The sequence below is a fragment of the Staurois parvus genome, unplaced genomic scaffold, assembly GCF_062004578.1.
Source record: "Staurois parvus isolate SC_StPar_1 unplaced genomic scaffold, SC_StPar_1.0 ptg003281l, whole genome shotgun sequence".
Taxonomy (NCBI): Eukaryota; Metazoa; Chordata; class Amphibia; order Anura; family Ranidae; genus Staurois; species Staurois parvus.
This window is the reverse complement of record NW_028321077.1, coordinates 6,021-19,692: the sequence shown is the minus strand read 5'-3', so window position 1 is coordinate 19,692 and position 13,672 is coordinate 6,021. Positions and strand designations below refer to the sequence as shown.

The window sequence follows — 13,672 nt, the reverse complement described above, 5'->3', positions numbered from 1 at the left end:
TACAGTGTAGAGGCGGAGCCCCTTCTTCTGATCTGCCACCTTCCCAAACCTGCCAAGAAGCAGGTTACCATTACCATTGTAATAAAGCTGAGAGCTGCCCACTCCTGAGATCAGGGTACAGCACTCACCTGCACGCCCGGTACCTGTACATCTTATCGGGGATGTTGGGAAGATTCTCATTCCAGTGAAGTTCTGAGAGGAGCTGATCCTTCCCCCACACACAGCAGCGGAAATCCTGACCCACTGTCACCACCCTGTGCAACACAGCACCAACGTCACCTTCTACAGAGCAGTGTTCTCCATATAACACTACTACTACTACCCAACAACATCCCAAATTATTCCCAGCAGTCCCTCCACTCTGATATGTCCCCTATAGACTTTCCAATGCAGGCTCCTCCCATCAACGCAAACAACCCCCCACAATGCTCCTTCAACTCCCACCCAGACACCCTTCCCCCATATATCCTCCAGACCAACCACCTTAACCCCAGATATGAGCTACCCATTTTCCCACAACCTATTTTCCAGATGAGGCTCTTCCCACCCACCACCTATCCTAATAAACTCTCCCATGGATTCCACCAAACCAAGGCCCTGTGCCATATTTCCAATATATTTACTATCCATTTTCAAGACGGAGCTCCCCATATTTCTGCGTCCCAAAGGCTCTCCTAGGATTTCTAAACTGACCCCCTCCTATTCCAATATCTCCCCTACACATTCTTCGGACCAATAAACTCCCACCCCCCCCCTTTTCCACACCATACTCCTAAATGGTTTAGCGCACTGACATCAACCCAAACCCAACACATAGCTCTTGCCGCTCTCTCCCTCCACCAAATCTCCTCTACTACTTCCTTAGAACAAGCTCCTTTGAAAGCAACCTCCTCAGACCAAACTACCATCCCCATATCTTTGTACTCATTCTTCTCCAGATGAAGCTTATCCACCCCACCCCCAGTAATCTTCTCCCAACAGGATCCTTTCCTGTACCATTGACTCTGCTCATTCCATAGACCCCGTGCTCCCCCAAATGGGCCAGAAAAGGTCAACATCTTGGTGGTTCCCCATTTCCCATCTTCAAATACAACACATTTCCACTTACAGCACCCAACATTACCTTATTGGAGGGACTAACTGCAATATCTTCTATCTCCCCTCCATGAGCTTTGAAGTCATAGAGCTTCTTCATTGCCGGGAACTGGAGAGAGTGGGGGAAAAAAGAGTGAGAAGGCAACGTGGTGGCATTAGTGCAAATCAGCAGGTTCCTCCTAATGTCCCCCATTCCCAGCAGCACATACTCATCACCTAACCTTGATTTCTCAATCACTAGAAGCAAAAAAAAACAAAACAAAAAAAAACACAGTACTTTCAAGTATGGTGGGACATGCAACTTCTCGAAGTGATCGAACTAGTGCTTAGCCCACCACCAGGAGCGAAGCAAAATATCCAGTATTTTCATATATGGTGGAACATGTAGGTTCTCCACATGACAGCACTGGTGCTTGGCCCACCAACAGGAGCAAAGCAAAATATCCTGTAATTCCAAGTATAGAGAAACATGAACCTCACTGGTGCTTGGCCCATAATTGGTACAAGGTGAGAAGAAAGTCCTCAACCTTGTGAAGGCCACATTGTCCATCATATTGACTTGCCTCAAAAATCCCACCCCAGTCCACAACATAGACTCTCCATCTTGATCTTCATATCCAAACTTATCCAATGGAAAAATTACACTACATGGCCAAAGTCTTTCAACAACTTGCCATCATCAATATGGGTTTTTTGGACATCCCATTCCCAAACCATGAGAACTGATAAGCAGTTGGCCCCACTTTGTGACTATAGCATCTGCTACTCTTCTCAATAGGCTTTCCACCAGACTTTGGAGTGTTTGTGGAAATTTGCCCAATGTGAGGTAGGGTACAGATGTTAGATAGGAAGACCTGTCTCAATATCTGAGTGGGCAGAACCTCTCTCTGTGACAATGTAACACCCAGTAGGCTCACCTCCCAGATCCTGATATGTCCATCGACTCCCCCTGCCAGTAGTCTGGTAGAATCAGTGTTAAAGCACACAGACTTCTGCAGATTATCAGTGCTGAAGTCGGTTTGTACCACAGAGACGGTCTGCACGGAGATCTCTTGGGTGTCGTTCTTGGTGCCACCTCCGCCTGCCTCTGAGCCGCTCTTTGATGGCTTCCTCTTCCGAGACCCCCGATCATTACTTCCTGCACAAAGGAGACATCAACCCTCAATGTGGGTCAGTTATTGAGATGACCTAGACAGTGGGTTGGGAAATCTCATCATTGTGGGAGGGGCAGCAACACAAACTACTGTAGGGAAACCTCCCCATTGTGGGAGAGGCAGAGACCCAAACTACTGGGGGGAATCTCACCACTGGAGGGGCAGAAAACTATTGGGAGGAAACTTCACCACTGTGGGAGGGGCAGACACACAAACTACAAATCTCACCATTGTGAGAGGGGTAGAGACACATATTATTACAGGAACACTTACGATTGTGGGAGGAGCATATACATTGTGGGAGGGGCAGAGACACAACCTACTGCAGGAACCCTCACCACTGTGGGAGGGGCAGAGACACAACCTACTGCAGGAACCCTCACCACTGTGGTAGGGGCAGAGACACAACCTACTGCAGGAACACTCACCACTGTGGGAGGGGCAGAGACACAACCTACTGCAGGAACACTCACCACTGTGGGAGGGGCAGAGACACAACCTACTGCAGGAACACTCACCACTGTGGGAGGGGCAGAGACACAACCTACTGCAGGAACACTCACCACTGTGGTAGGGGCAGAGACACAACCTACTGCAGGAACACTCACCACTGTGGGAGGGGCAGAGACACAACCTACGGCAGGAACACTCACCACTGTGGGAGGGGCAGAGACACAACCTACTGCAGGAACACTCACCACTGTGGGAGGGGCAGAGACAACCTACTGCAGGAACACTCACCACTGTGGGAGGGGCAGAGACACAACCTACTGCAGGAACACTCACCACTGTGGGAGGGGCAGAGACACAACCTACTGCAGGAACACTCACCACTGTGGGAGGAGCAAATAAACTATATAAGGGAAATTTCCCCATTGTGGGAAGGGCAGAGACAACCTACTAGGAAGGGGGAATCTCACTATTGTGGGATGGGCAGAGACACAAACTAGTGGGGGAAAATCTCATCATTGTGGGAGGGGCAAAGAAACTATATAAGGGAAATCTCATTGTGGGAGGGGCAGAGACACAACCTACTAGGAAGGGGGAATCTCCCCATTGTGGGAGGGGCAGACACATTGTGGGAGGGGCAAGAAACTAGATCAGGGATCATTGTAGAAGGCTCAGAGACACAAACTACTATGGGGAGTTTATAATTCAACCTTTAAATGTCTAAATTAGATCACTCCAAGAACACCATTTAGATTAAATCATTGCGCCTATGTGCATAAACGTTGATATATAGACTATGATGGGTGCTGCTATTATAAATCCACTGCAACTTATATCCAAATTGTGATAAACAAATAAAACCACAAATAATAGCGCAACCCTTATACCAAAATCCAATAATTAAATGAAATTAATCAAATTAATCAAATGAATCCACCACCGTGCAGGTGCACAAATATTATAAATTAATTAAATTAAATCCTCATGAAGTCCATTCAAAAAAGTCCATATGTATTCAAATATGATCCTCAATGAATGAAGTCATGGAATCTTCCTTCACCTGTCAGGGTCCACCGCGGCGTCTCGACCGGCGCATGCGCAGTCTCGGTGGCTCGCGCCGGGATACGGGCACTAGGTCCCGGCTGGCCGCGGCTGAGTGAGACTCGCGCTTGCGCAGTAGGTGCCGCGAGTACACGCTGGGCGGCCAATGACAGTGCAGGGCGTGGTATTTAAAGATGCCCTGCGCTGTCACAAATCGCTGCAAGGTCTATCCTGTTACCTGAGTTCCTGTACCCCTGTGAGTGAGTTATTTTGACCTGACTACGTTGCCTTCTCCTGCTTTTGACCCGGATTGCTCTGACTACGCTGCCTTCTCCTGTCCTGACCCCCGGCTTGTTTGACCTCTCTGCGGACTGACCATTCCTATACTGACCCTGCGTGTGACCCGACTATCCTTTGCCTGCCGATTCTGTACCTCGCTGCCCCACGGTGACAACTGGCTAGTTTGACTACGATCCGTCCATCCATCCATCCTGCCTGGGCCTGCCGGCCTCCTCACATCTGGCTCTCCTCCTGTATCCATCCCCGGAGGTTCCCTCTGCCACGGGCGGGATTGCTCGGAGGTCGTGACCTGGTCCTGGTCTGCTTCAAGTCCATCCCCACCATCAGGGGCCCTGGTGAACACGCAGACCGGGACTTAGACTCCACGCTCTGGGTATTCCTGTCCAGTGGGCTGCCAGAGGCACCACCTGGCGGATCCTTAACATCACCAATGTGATATCCAGCGCTTTAACACCCCAAAATGTGCAAAATGCACACTCACCAGAAACTGGTGATAAACCAGCGTATCTGTGTATATCCAACATTCCACCGCTGAATCTCAGCTTATGGATACCCGTAATACTCTACAGTTAAATTTATTCCAATCAATTCCCCCCTTAAAAACCGCAGTCACAAGCCTGCCTGCAACCTCACCAGCCTGCCTGCAACCAAGATGGCGTTGTTGGGACCACGTGATCACAACAATGCCATCTTGGTTGCAGGCAGGCTGGTGAATAAATTTTAAACGTTATTTGCACTATGGCGAGTGTCTTTTCTACCTACATGTTTACTGTGGAGTATTACGGGTATCCATAAGCTGAGATTCAGCGGTGGAATGCTGGATATACACAGATACGCTGGTTTATCACCAGTTTCTGGTGAGTGTGCATTTTGATGGGGTGTTAAAGCACTGGATATCACATTGGTGAAGGAAGATTCCATGACTTCATTCATTGAGGATCATATCTGAATACATATGGACTTTTTTGAATGGACTTCATGAGGATTTTATTTAATTTATAACATTTGTGCACCTGCACGGTGGTGGATTCATTTTATTAATTTCATTAATGAATTTATTTAATTCATTTATTTAATTGTTGGATTTTGGTATAAGGGTTGCGCTATTTGTTTATCACAATTTTGATATACTATGGGGTGTTATCATTGTGGGAGGGGCAGAGACAAATTATTGTAGGAACACTCACCATTGTGGGAGGGGCAGAGACACATTGTGGGAGGGGCAATAAACTAGATCAGGGAAATCTCCCCATTGTGGAAGGGACAGAGACACAAACTACTATGGGGAGTTCTCATCATTGTGGGAGGGGCAGAGAAAAATTACTGCAGGAACACTCACCATTGTTGGAGGGGCAGAGACATTGTGGGAGGGGCAAGAAACTAGATCAGGGAAATCTCCCCATTGTGGAAGGGACAGAGACACAAACTACTATGGGGAGTTCTCATCATTGTGGGAGGGGCAGAGAAAAATTACTGCAGGAACACTCACCATTGTTGGAGGGGCAGAGACATTGTGGGAGGGGCAAGAAACTAGATCAGGGAAATCTCCCCATTGTGGAAGGGACAGAGACACAAACTACTATGGGGAGTTCTCATCATTGTGGGAGGGGCAGAGAAACATTATTGCAGGAACACTCACCATTGTGGGAGGGGCAGACACCCTACTGGGGAGGGTACATTTCCCCATTGTGGGAGGGGCAGAGACAATCTACTATGGGGAGATCTCATCATTGTGGGAGGGGCAGAGACACAAACTACTGCAGGGAAATCTCATCATTGTGGGAGGTGCAGAGACAACCTACTGGGGAGGGGAAATCTCCCCATTGTGGGAGGGGCGGAGACATAATCTACTATGGGGAGATCTCATCATTGTGGGAGGGGCAATAAACTAGATCAGGGAAATCTCCCCATTGTGGGAGGGGCAGAGAAACATTATTGCAGGAACACTCACCATTGTGGGAGGGGCAGACACAACCTACTGGGGAGGGTAAATTTCCCCATTGTGGGAGGGGCAGAGACAATCTACTATGGGGAGATCTCATCATTGTGGGAGGGGCAGAGACAAACTACTGCAGGGAAATCTCATCATTGTGGGAGGGGCAGAGACAACCTACTGGGGAGGGGAAATCTCCCCATTGTGGGAGGGGCGGAGACATAATCTACTATGGGGAGATCTCATCATTGTGGGAGGGGCAGAGACACAAACTACTGCAGGGAAATCTCACCATAGTGGGAGGGGCAGAGACACAAACTACTGCAGGGAAATCTCCCCATTGTGGGAGGGGCAGAGACACAAACTACTTCAGGGAAATCTCCCCATTGTGGGAGGGGCAGAGACACAAACTACAAACATATCTGTCATTCACACCCATTTACTCCAGTAATGTCACCTGTCTTGTCATTGACGTCACCATCGCTCTTCTCTTTTTTCGTATGGTGCTGGTAGCGCAGAATGTGACAGTTGGCGTCCTGGCCAACGGCTAGCACTTCCCCGGCCATGGCTAGGTTCATGGTGGCCCTGGTGTCGGTGTCATGTGCGTGCAGTAAGGTAGCGCTGAGCTGGCCTGATATTCGCTCCAGCCGCAGGAAGTGCTGGGGAAGGCAGGGAATGATTACTGTACAGGAACTGCTGGGAAGGTGGAAGAGAACAGATACTGTAAGAAGTAATAACACTCACCAGGGCATTCTTAATGCCGGTCTTTGAGGCTCCGCCTCCTCCGCCGGTGATGACCGTCCCATCCTCCCGGTGAAAACGGACCGCGTAGAGGGGGAAGGGAGCGTAGTACAGATCGGGGTGCCGGCGTCTACCCATCCTGGGGGTCTCACAGCTCAGCAAGGGAAGAAAACGGCCTGAAAAGAGATTTTCGAGAGGTTACAATGGGCCCGTTTAGGAGCCTAGGAGTAATAATACCTGGCAGAGGTACAGAGAGGGGTCTGTATGGGGTCAACAATACCTGGAGGGGGGGTACACATGTCAACACTTGGGAGGGTACATAGAGAGGTCAGCATGGGATACTATGGCTGATAATACCTGGGATACAGGGGGTAATATTACCTGGGAGGCGTATACAGAGGGGTAAATATGGGGTACTTGGAGGTAATAATACCTTGAAAGAATGCACCAAGTGATCAGTCTGGGGTACTGGGGGTAATAATACCTGGATGGAGTATACAGAGGGGTAAATATGGGGTTATTTGGAGGTAGTACCTTAAAAGAATGTACCAAGGTGTCAATATGGGGTACTAGGAGTAATAATACCTGGGAGGAGTATACAGAGGGTTGAATACAGGGTATTTGGAAGTAATAATACCTTAGAAGAATACACAAAGGGGTCAGAATGGGGTACTAGGGGTAATAATACCTAGAAGGAAGAAACAGAAGAGTATGCATGTACTTGGGGTAATGTTCAGGAGGAGTGCACAAAGGGGCCAGTATGGGGTACTGGGGGTAATAATACTCAGAAAGAATACACAAAGGGGTCAGAATGGGGTACTGGGGGTAATATCCAGGAAGAGTGCACAAAGGGATCAATACATGGGGTTACCTGGGGGTAATAATTCCCAGGAGTAGTACACAGATGGGTCAGTATGGGGGTAATAATACCCGAGTACACAGACTGGTTAGTATGGTGTACTGGAGATCATATACCCAGGAGGACTACAAAGAGGAGTTGTTATAATTGTGCCCAGTAGGGGGCTTCTTGTGGTAATTGTACTGAGTGGGGGGGGGGGGTATTTCTGTATAATAGAGGGGTGTTTGTAGCCAGTATGGAGGTATTTGTTCAAGATGGGGGAGAGATTATGTTAGGTAAGGGGTACTTTGGGTAGTTGTAGCAGGGGGGTATTTGTTCCCAGTAGGGAAGTAACGGGGTAGTTGTATCCAGTGGTGGGTATTTAAAGTAGTCGTTATAGGGAGGGGGGTGTTTGGGTAGGTGTACCCAGTGGGAGAGAATCTGGGGTATTTGCACCCAGTGGGGGAGTTTTCGAGGAATCAGCACCCACTGGGGGAGTATTTGGTATATTTGTGCCCAGTAGGGGAGTATTTGGGGTAGGTGAACCCGGTGGGGGAGTATTTGGGGTATTTGTACTCAGTGAGGTGTTTTTGTGCCCAGTCAGGTAGTATTTGGGGTAGGTGTATCTAGTGGGAGAGTATTTTGGGTACTTGTACCCAATGGGGAGTATTTGGGGCAGGTGTACGCAGTGGATGAGTATTTGGGGCAGGTGTACCCAGTGGAGGAGTATTTGGGGTAGGTGTACCCAGTGGAGGAGTATTTGGGGTAGGTGTACCCAGTGGAGGAGTATTTGGGGTAGGTGTACCCAGTGGGGGAGTATTTGGATTATTTGTAGCCAGTGGGGAAGTATTTGGGGTATCTGTAGCCAGTGGGGGAGTATTTGGGGTAGGTGTGCCCAGTGGGGGAGTATTTGGGGTAGGTGTGCCCAGTGGGGGAGTATTTGGGGTAGGTGTGCCCAGTGGGGGAGTATTTGGGGTAGGTGTGCCCAGTGGGGGAGTATTTGGGGTAGGTGTACCCAGTGGGGGAGTATTTGGGGTAGGTGTACCCAGTGGGGAAGTATTTGGGGTAGGTGTACTCAGTGGGGAAGTATTTGGGGTAGGTGTACCCAGTAGGGAAGTATTTGGGGTAGGTGTACCCAGTGGGGAAGTATTTGGGGTAGGTGTACCCAGTGGAGGAGTATTTGGGGTAGGTGTACCCAGTGGAGGAGTATTTGGGGTAGGTGTACCCAGTGGAGGAGTATTTGGGGTAGGTGTACCCAGTGGAGGAGTATTTGGGGTAGGTGTACCCAGTGGAGGAGTATTTGGGGTAGGTGTACCCAGTAGGGGAGTATTTGGGGTAGGTGTACCCAGTGGGGGAGTATTTGGGGTAGGTATACCCAGTGGGGGAGTATTTGGGGCAGGTATACCCAGTGGGGGAGTATTTGGGGCAGGTATACCCAGTGGGGGAGTATTTGGGGTATCTGTAGCCAGTGGGGGAGTATTTGGGGCAGGTGTACCCAGTGGGGGAGTATTTGGGGTAGGTGTACCCAGTGGGGGAGTATTTGGGGTAGGTGTACCCAGTGGAGGAGTATTTGGGGTAGGTATACCCAGTGGGGGAGTATTTGGGGCAGGTATACCCAGTGGGGGAGAATTTGGGGCAGGTATACCCAGTGGGGGAGTATTTGGGGCAGGTATACCCAGTGGGGGAGTATTTGGGGTATCTGTAGCCAGTGGGGGAGTATTTGGGGCAGGTGTACCCAGTGGGGGAGTATTTGGGGCAGGTGTACCCAGTGGGGGAGTATTTGTACCCAGTGGGAGAGAATATGAGGGTAGGTGTACCCCCTAAGGGGGTTATGAGGGGAGGTGCGCCCAGTAATGGGGTATAGGAGGGGAGGTGCGCCCAGTAAGGGGGTGTATGAGGGTAGGTGTACCCCCTAAGGGGGTGTATGAGGGGAGGTGCGCCCAGTAATGGGGTATTTGTGGGGTATCGGTGCTCTCACCGCTGTCAGCTGAGCGCAGACATCCCCGTCACGTGATCCTAGGATCTGAGGCCGGACACGGATGACGAATACGCAGTGTAAGCGGTAGAGGCAGAACGCATGCGCAGTACGTTTCCTCGTTTCTTTCATTCAGCTGTCAGAGGCTTTCTTACGCGCATGCGTTTCTTCAGCCCCGCCTCCTCATCTCACCGACACGTCACCTGATGTACAGAGTGTAAACGTGTCTGTTGCTCTGCCGCCATATTGTTGTAGCCTGGGTCTGGACACAGAAAACATGGCCCTCCTTGACCCCCAGACAGGTTCCTTCACAGTGTGTGTGCCTCTTCATTTCTGCATCCTCATCTGTACAGAAGATAGTAATCAGACTGATAAACACTGTATATTGATATATTATGGTTGCTATGCACGTTACTATATGAAATAATAGAGGATTCAGAGACCCTTGGATGTCTGATTGAAGAGAACCTGTTGCTATCAACACTAAACTCCAGCATAACATATTTCAGTTTTTTAATATCAGAAAAGTCCCTTCTATTCATCCTCCACATCTACACATTCAGTTTTTGTGGCTGTGGTCTGACTTCCTGTTAGAGGGTGACTACCTTCATTCTCCATGGTCCCCTGTATGCAGGAACGTAGTCACCAACTCTCATACAGTCCTGACATGGACTATATGGACTATAAACTATGAACTATAGACTATATGGACTGGTGACTATGACCAATGTACTTGTGTGTGGGCTACAGAATGAGGACTATGACTATCGAATATGTATTATGGACTGTGACTAAGGACTATAGGCTAGGGACTATGGGACTATAAACTATGGACTATGGGACTAAGGACTTGTGATTAGGGACTGTGTGCTATAGATGATGTACTTTGGACTATGGACTATATACTATGGACTATGGAGTGGTGACTTTGGACTATAGAGTATGGATTAGGGACTATGTGCTATGGACTATGTACTGTGGAACTATGGACTATAGACCTTGGACATTGGACTACAGGATTATGAACTATGGATTTTGGACTATGGTCTACAAACCATGTACTTTGGACTATGTACCTTGTACTAAGAGGTATAGACTATAAACTAGGGCTATGCACTTTGGATCTGTTGATCTATGGACTATGCACTGTGGACTATGGATCTCTAAACTATGGACTATGTACTTTGGATCTATGGATTATGCACTGTGGACTATGGATCTCTAAACTATGGACTATGTACTTTGGACTATAAGGTAAAGACTATTTTATTTATGACTAGGGCTATGTGCTATGGACTATGTACTTTGTACTATAGACTATGTACTTTGAACTATGTACTTTGGACTATGTACTATGTAATATGGACTATGGATTTTGGACTATGTAATATGGACTCTGGACTATGTTATATGGGCTATGTACTTTGGACTATGTAATATGGACTATGTACTATGTAATAAGGACTGTGTACTATGGAATATGGACTATGTACTTTGGACTATGGAATATGGACTATGTACTTTGGACTATGTACTTTGGACTATGTACTATGTACTATGTACTATGTAATAAGGACTGTGTACTATGGAATATGGATTATGTACATTGGACTCTGGACTATGTAATATGGACTATGTAATGTGGACTATGTAATATGGACTATGTACTATGGATTTTGGACTATGTACTTTGTACTATGGACTATGTACTTTTTACTATGGACTATGTACTTTTTTCTATGGACCATGTACTTTGGACTCTGAACTATGTACTTTGGACTATGTACTTTTTACTATGAACTATGTACTATGGATTCTGGACCATGTACTTTGTACTATGGACTATGTAATATGGATTTTTGACTATGGACTATGTAATATGTACTTTGTAATATGTAATATGGACTATGTAATATGTACTATGGACTATGTACTTTGTACTGTGGATTTTGCACTATGGACTATGTAATATGGACTATGTACTTTGCACTATGTACTTTGCACTATGGACTATGTAATATGGACTATGGAACATGGACTATGTACTTTGTACTCTGAATTTTGGATTATGGACTTTGTACTATGGACTATGTAATAAGGACTGTGTACTATGGAATATGGACTATGTATTTTGTACTATGAACTATGTAATATGTACTATGGAGTATGTAATATGAACTATGGACTATGTAATATGGACTATGAACCATGTAATATGTACTATGGACTATGAACCATGTAATATGAACTATGAACCATGTAATATGAACTATGGACTATGTAATATGGACTATGAACCATGTAATATGTACTATGGACTATGTAATATGAACCATGTAATATGTACTATGGACTATGTAATATGTACTATGGACTATGTAATATGGACTATGGACTTTGTACTATGGACTATGTACTATGTAGTAAGGACTGTGTACTATGGAATATGGACTATGTACTTTGTACTATGGACTATGTAATATGGACTTTGTAGTAAGGACTGTGTACTATAGAATATGGACTATGTACTTTGTACTATGGACTATGTACTATGGATTTTGGATTATGGACTTTGTACTATGGACTATGTAATAAGGACTGTGTACTATGGAATATGGACTATGTATTTTGTACTATGAACTATGTAATATGTACTATGGAGTATGTAATATGGACTATGAACCATGTAATATGTACTATGGACTATGAACCATGTAATATGAACTATGGACTATGTAATATGGACTATGAACCATGTAATATGTACTATGGACTATGTAATATGTACTATGGACTTTGTACTATGGACTATGTACTATGTAGTAAGGACTGTGTACTATGGAATATGGACTATGTACTTTGTACTATGGACTATGTAATATGGACTTTGTAGTAAGGACTGTGTACTATAGAATATGGACTATGTACTTTGTACTATGGACTATGTACTATGGATTTTGGATTATGGACTTTGTACTATGGACTATGTAATAAGGACTGTGTACTATGGAATATGGACTATGTATTTTGTACTATGAACTATGTAATATGTACTATGGAGTATGTAATATGAACTATGGACTATGTAATATGGACTATGAACCATGTAATATGTACTATGGACTATGAACCATGTAATATGAACTATGGACTATGTAATATGGACTATGAACCATGTAATATGTACTATGGACTATGTAATATGAACCATGTAATATGTACTATGGACTATGTAATATGTACTATGGACTTTGTACTATGGACTATGTACTATGTAGTAAGGACTGTGTACTATGGAATATGGACTATGTACTTTGTACTATGGACTATGTAATATGGACTTTGTAGTAAGGACTGTGTACTATAGAATAAGGACTATGTACTTTGTACTATGGACTATGTACTATGGATTCTGGACTATGGACTATGTAATATGGACTGTTATTTGTACTCTGGACTATGTAATATGGACTATGGACTTTGGAATATGTACTATGGACTATGTACTATGGACTATGAACTATGTATTATGGATTTTTGACTATGGACACACGTCTGTACACACACACATCTGCACACACGTCTGTACACACACACATCTCTACACACACGTCTCTGCACACACACACAATCTGCACACACACACATCTATACACACACACAATCTGTACACACACACAAATCTGCACACACACACGTCTGTACACACACACAAATCTGCACACACACACGTTTGTACACACACAGATGCCTCTGTATGGAAATGTGTCTCGGACTACACAGGTCATATATGGGCACACATGGAGGGAAGGGTTAATCCATGGAGGGTGGGGGGGAGATTCTTCCAGTGAAGGAGTAGTGGATGCCGGTGTAGCAGCAAGGCCGGGAATGGGAAGAAATGGGCGGGGCCGTAGATCCCATTCTAGAAGAAGATACATTGTATCCGCCTCCTCTGCTCACACTGACACAATACAGAGCTGCTGAGCTCAGCACATGCGCAGTGTCCTTCCAGGCTCAGGGATGATGGTACGCACGCGCAGTGTCTGCTGCTAGGAATGCAGTTCCCCGCGCATGCGCAGTAGCGGGGGTGTTTTTTGTTTAGCTCTTTTCCCCTCGGAACGGAGAGGCGGGATGTGTTTTGAGCC

At 46.3% G+C, this 13,672-nt stretch overlaps 1 protein-coding gene across 1 annotated transcript; it reads right to left on the bottom strand.

Annotated features, from left to right (window-relative positions):
* Window positions 1-1,051: 1,051 nt before the first annotated feature.
* Window positions 1,052-9,652, bottom strand: LOC149428380 (guanine nucleotide-exchange factor SEC12-like). Its single transcript, XM_089667483.1, has 5 exons — window positions 9,531-9,652; window positions 6,718-6,890; window positions 6,431-6,632; window positions 2,013-2,233; window positions 1,052-1,204 (listed from the first exon to the last, which is right to left on the bottom strand). Exons 2-5 carry the CDS (start codon window positions 6,850-6,852, stop codon window positions 1,052-1,054), a joined length of 711 nt encoding a protein of 236 aa, XP_089523609.1. The 5' UTR covers window positions 6,853-6,890; window positions 9,531-9,652.
* Between the last annotated feature and the right edge of the window lie 4,020 nt (window positions 9,653-13,672).

Coding starts and splice junctions, on each gene's coding strand:
- LOC149428380 (XM_089667483.1), bottom strand. CDS start 6,852: ATGGGTAGACGCCGGCACCCCGATCTGTACTACGCTCCCTTCCCCCTC. Junction 6,633..6,717: donor CCGGCATTAAGAATGCCCTG/GTGAGTGTTATT, acceptor TGCCTTCCCCAG/CACTTCCTGCGGCTGGAGCG. Junction 1,205..2,012: donor GACATATCAGGATCTGGGAG/GTGAGCCTACTG, acceptor CACTCTCTCCAG/TTCCCGGCAATGAAGAAGCT.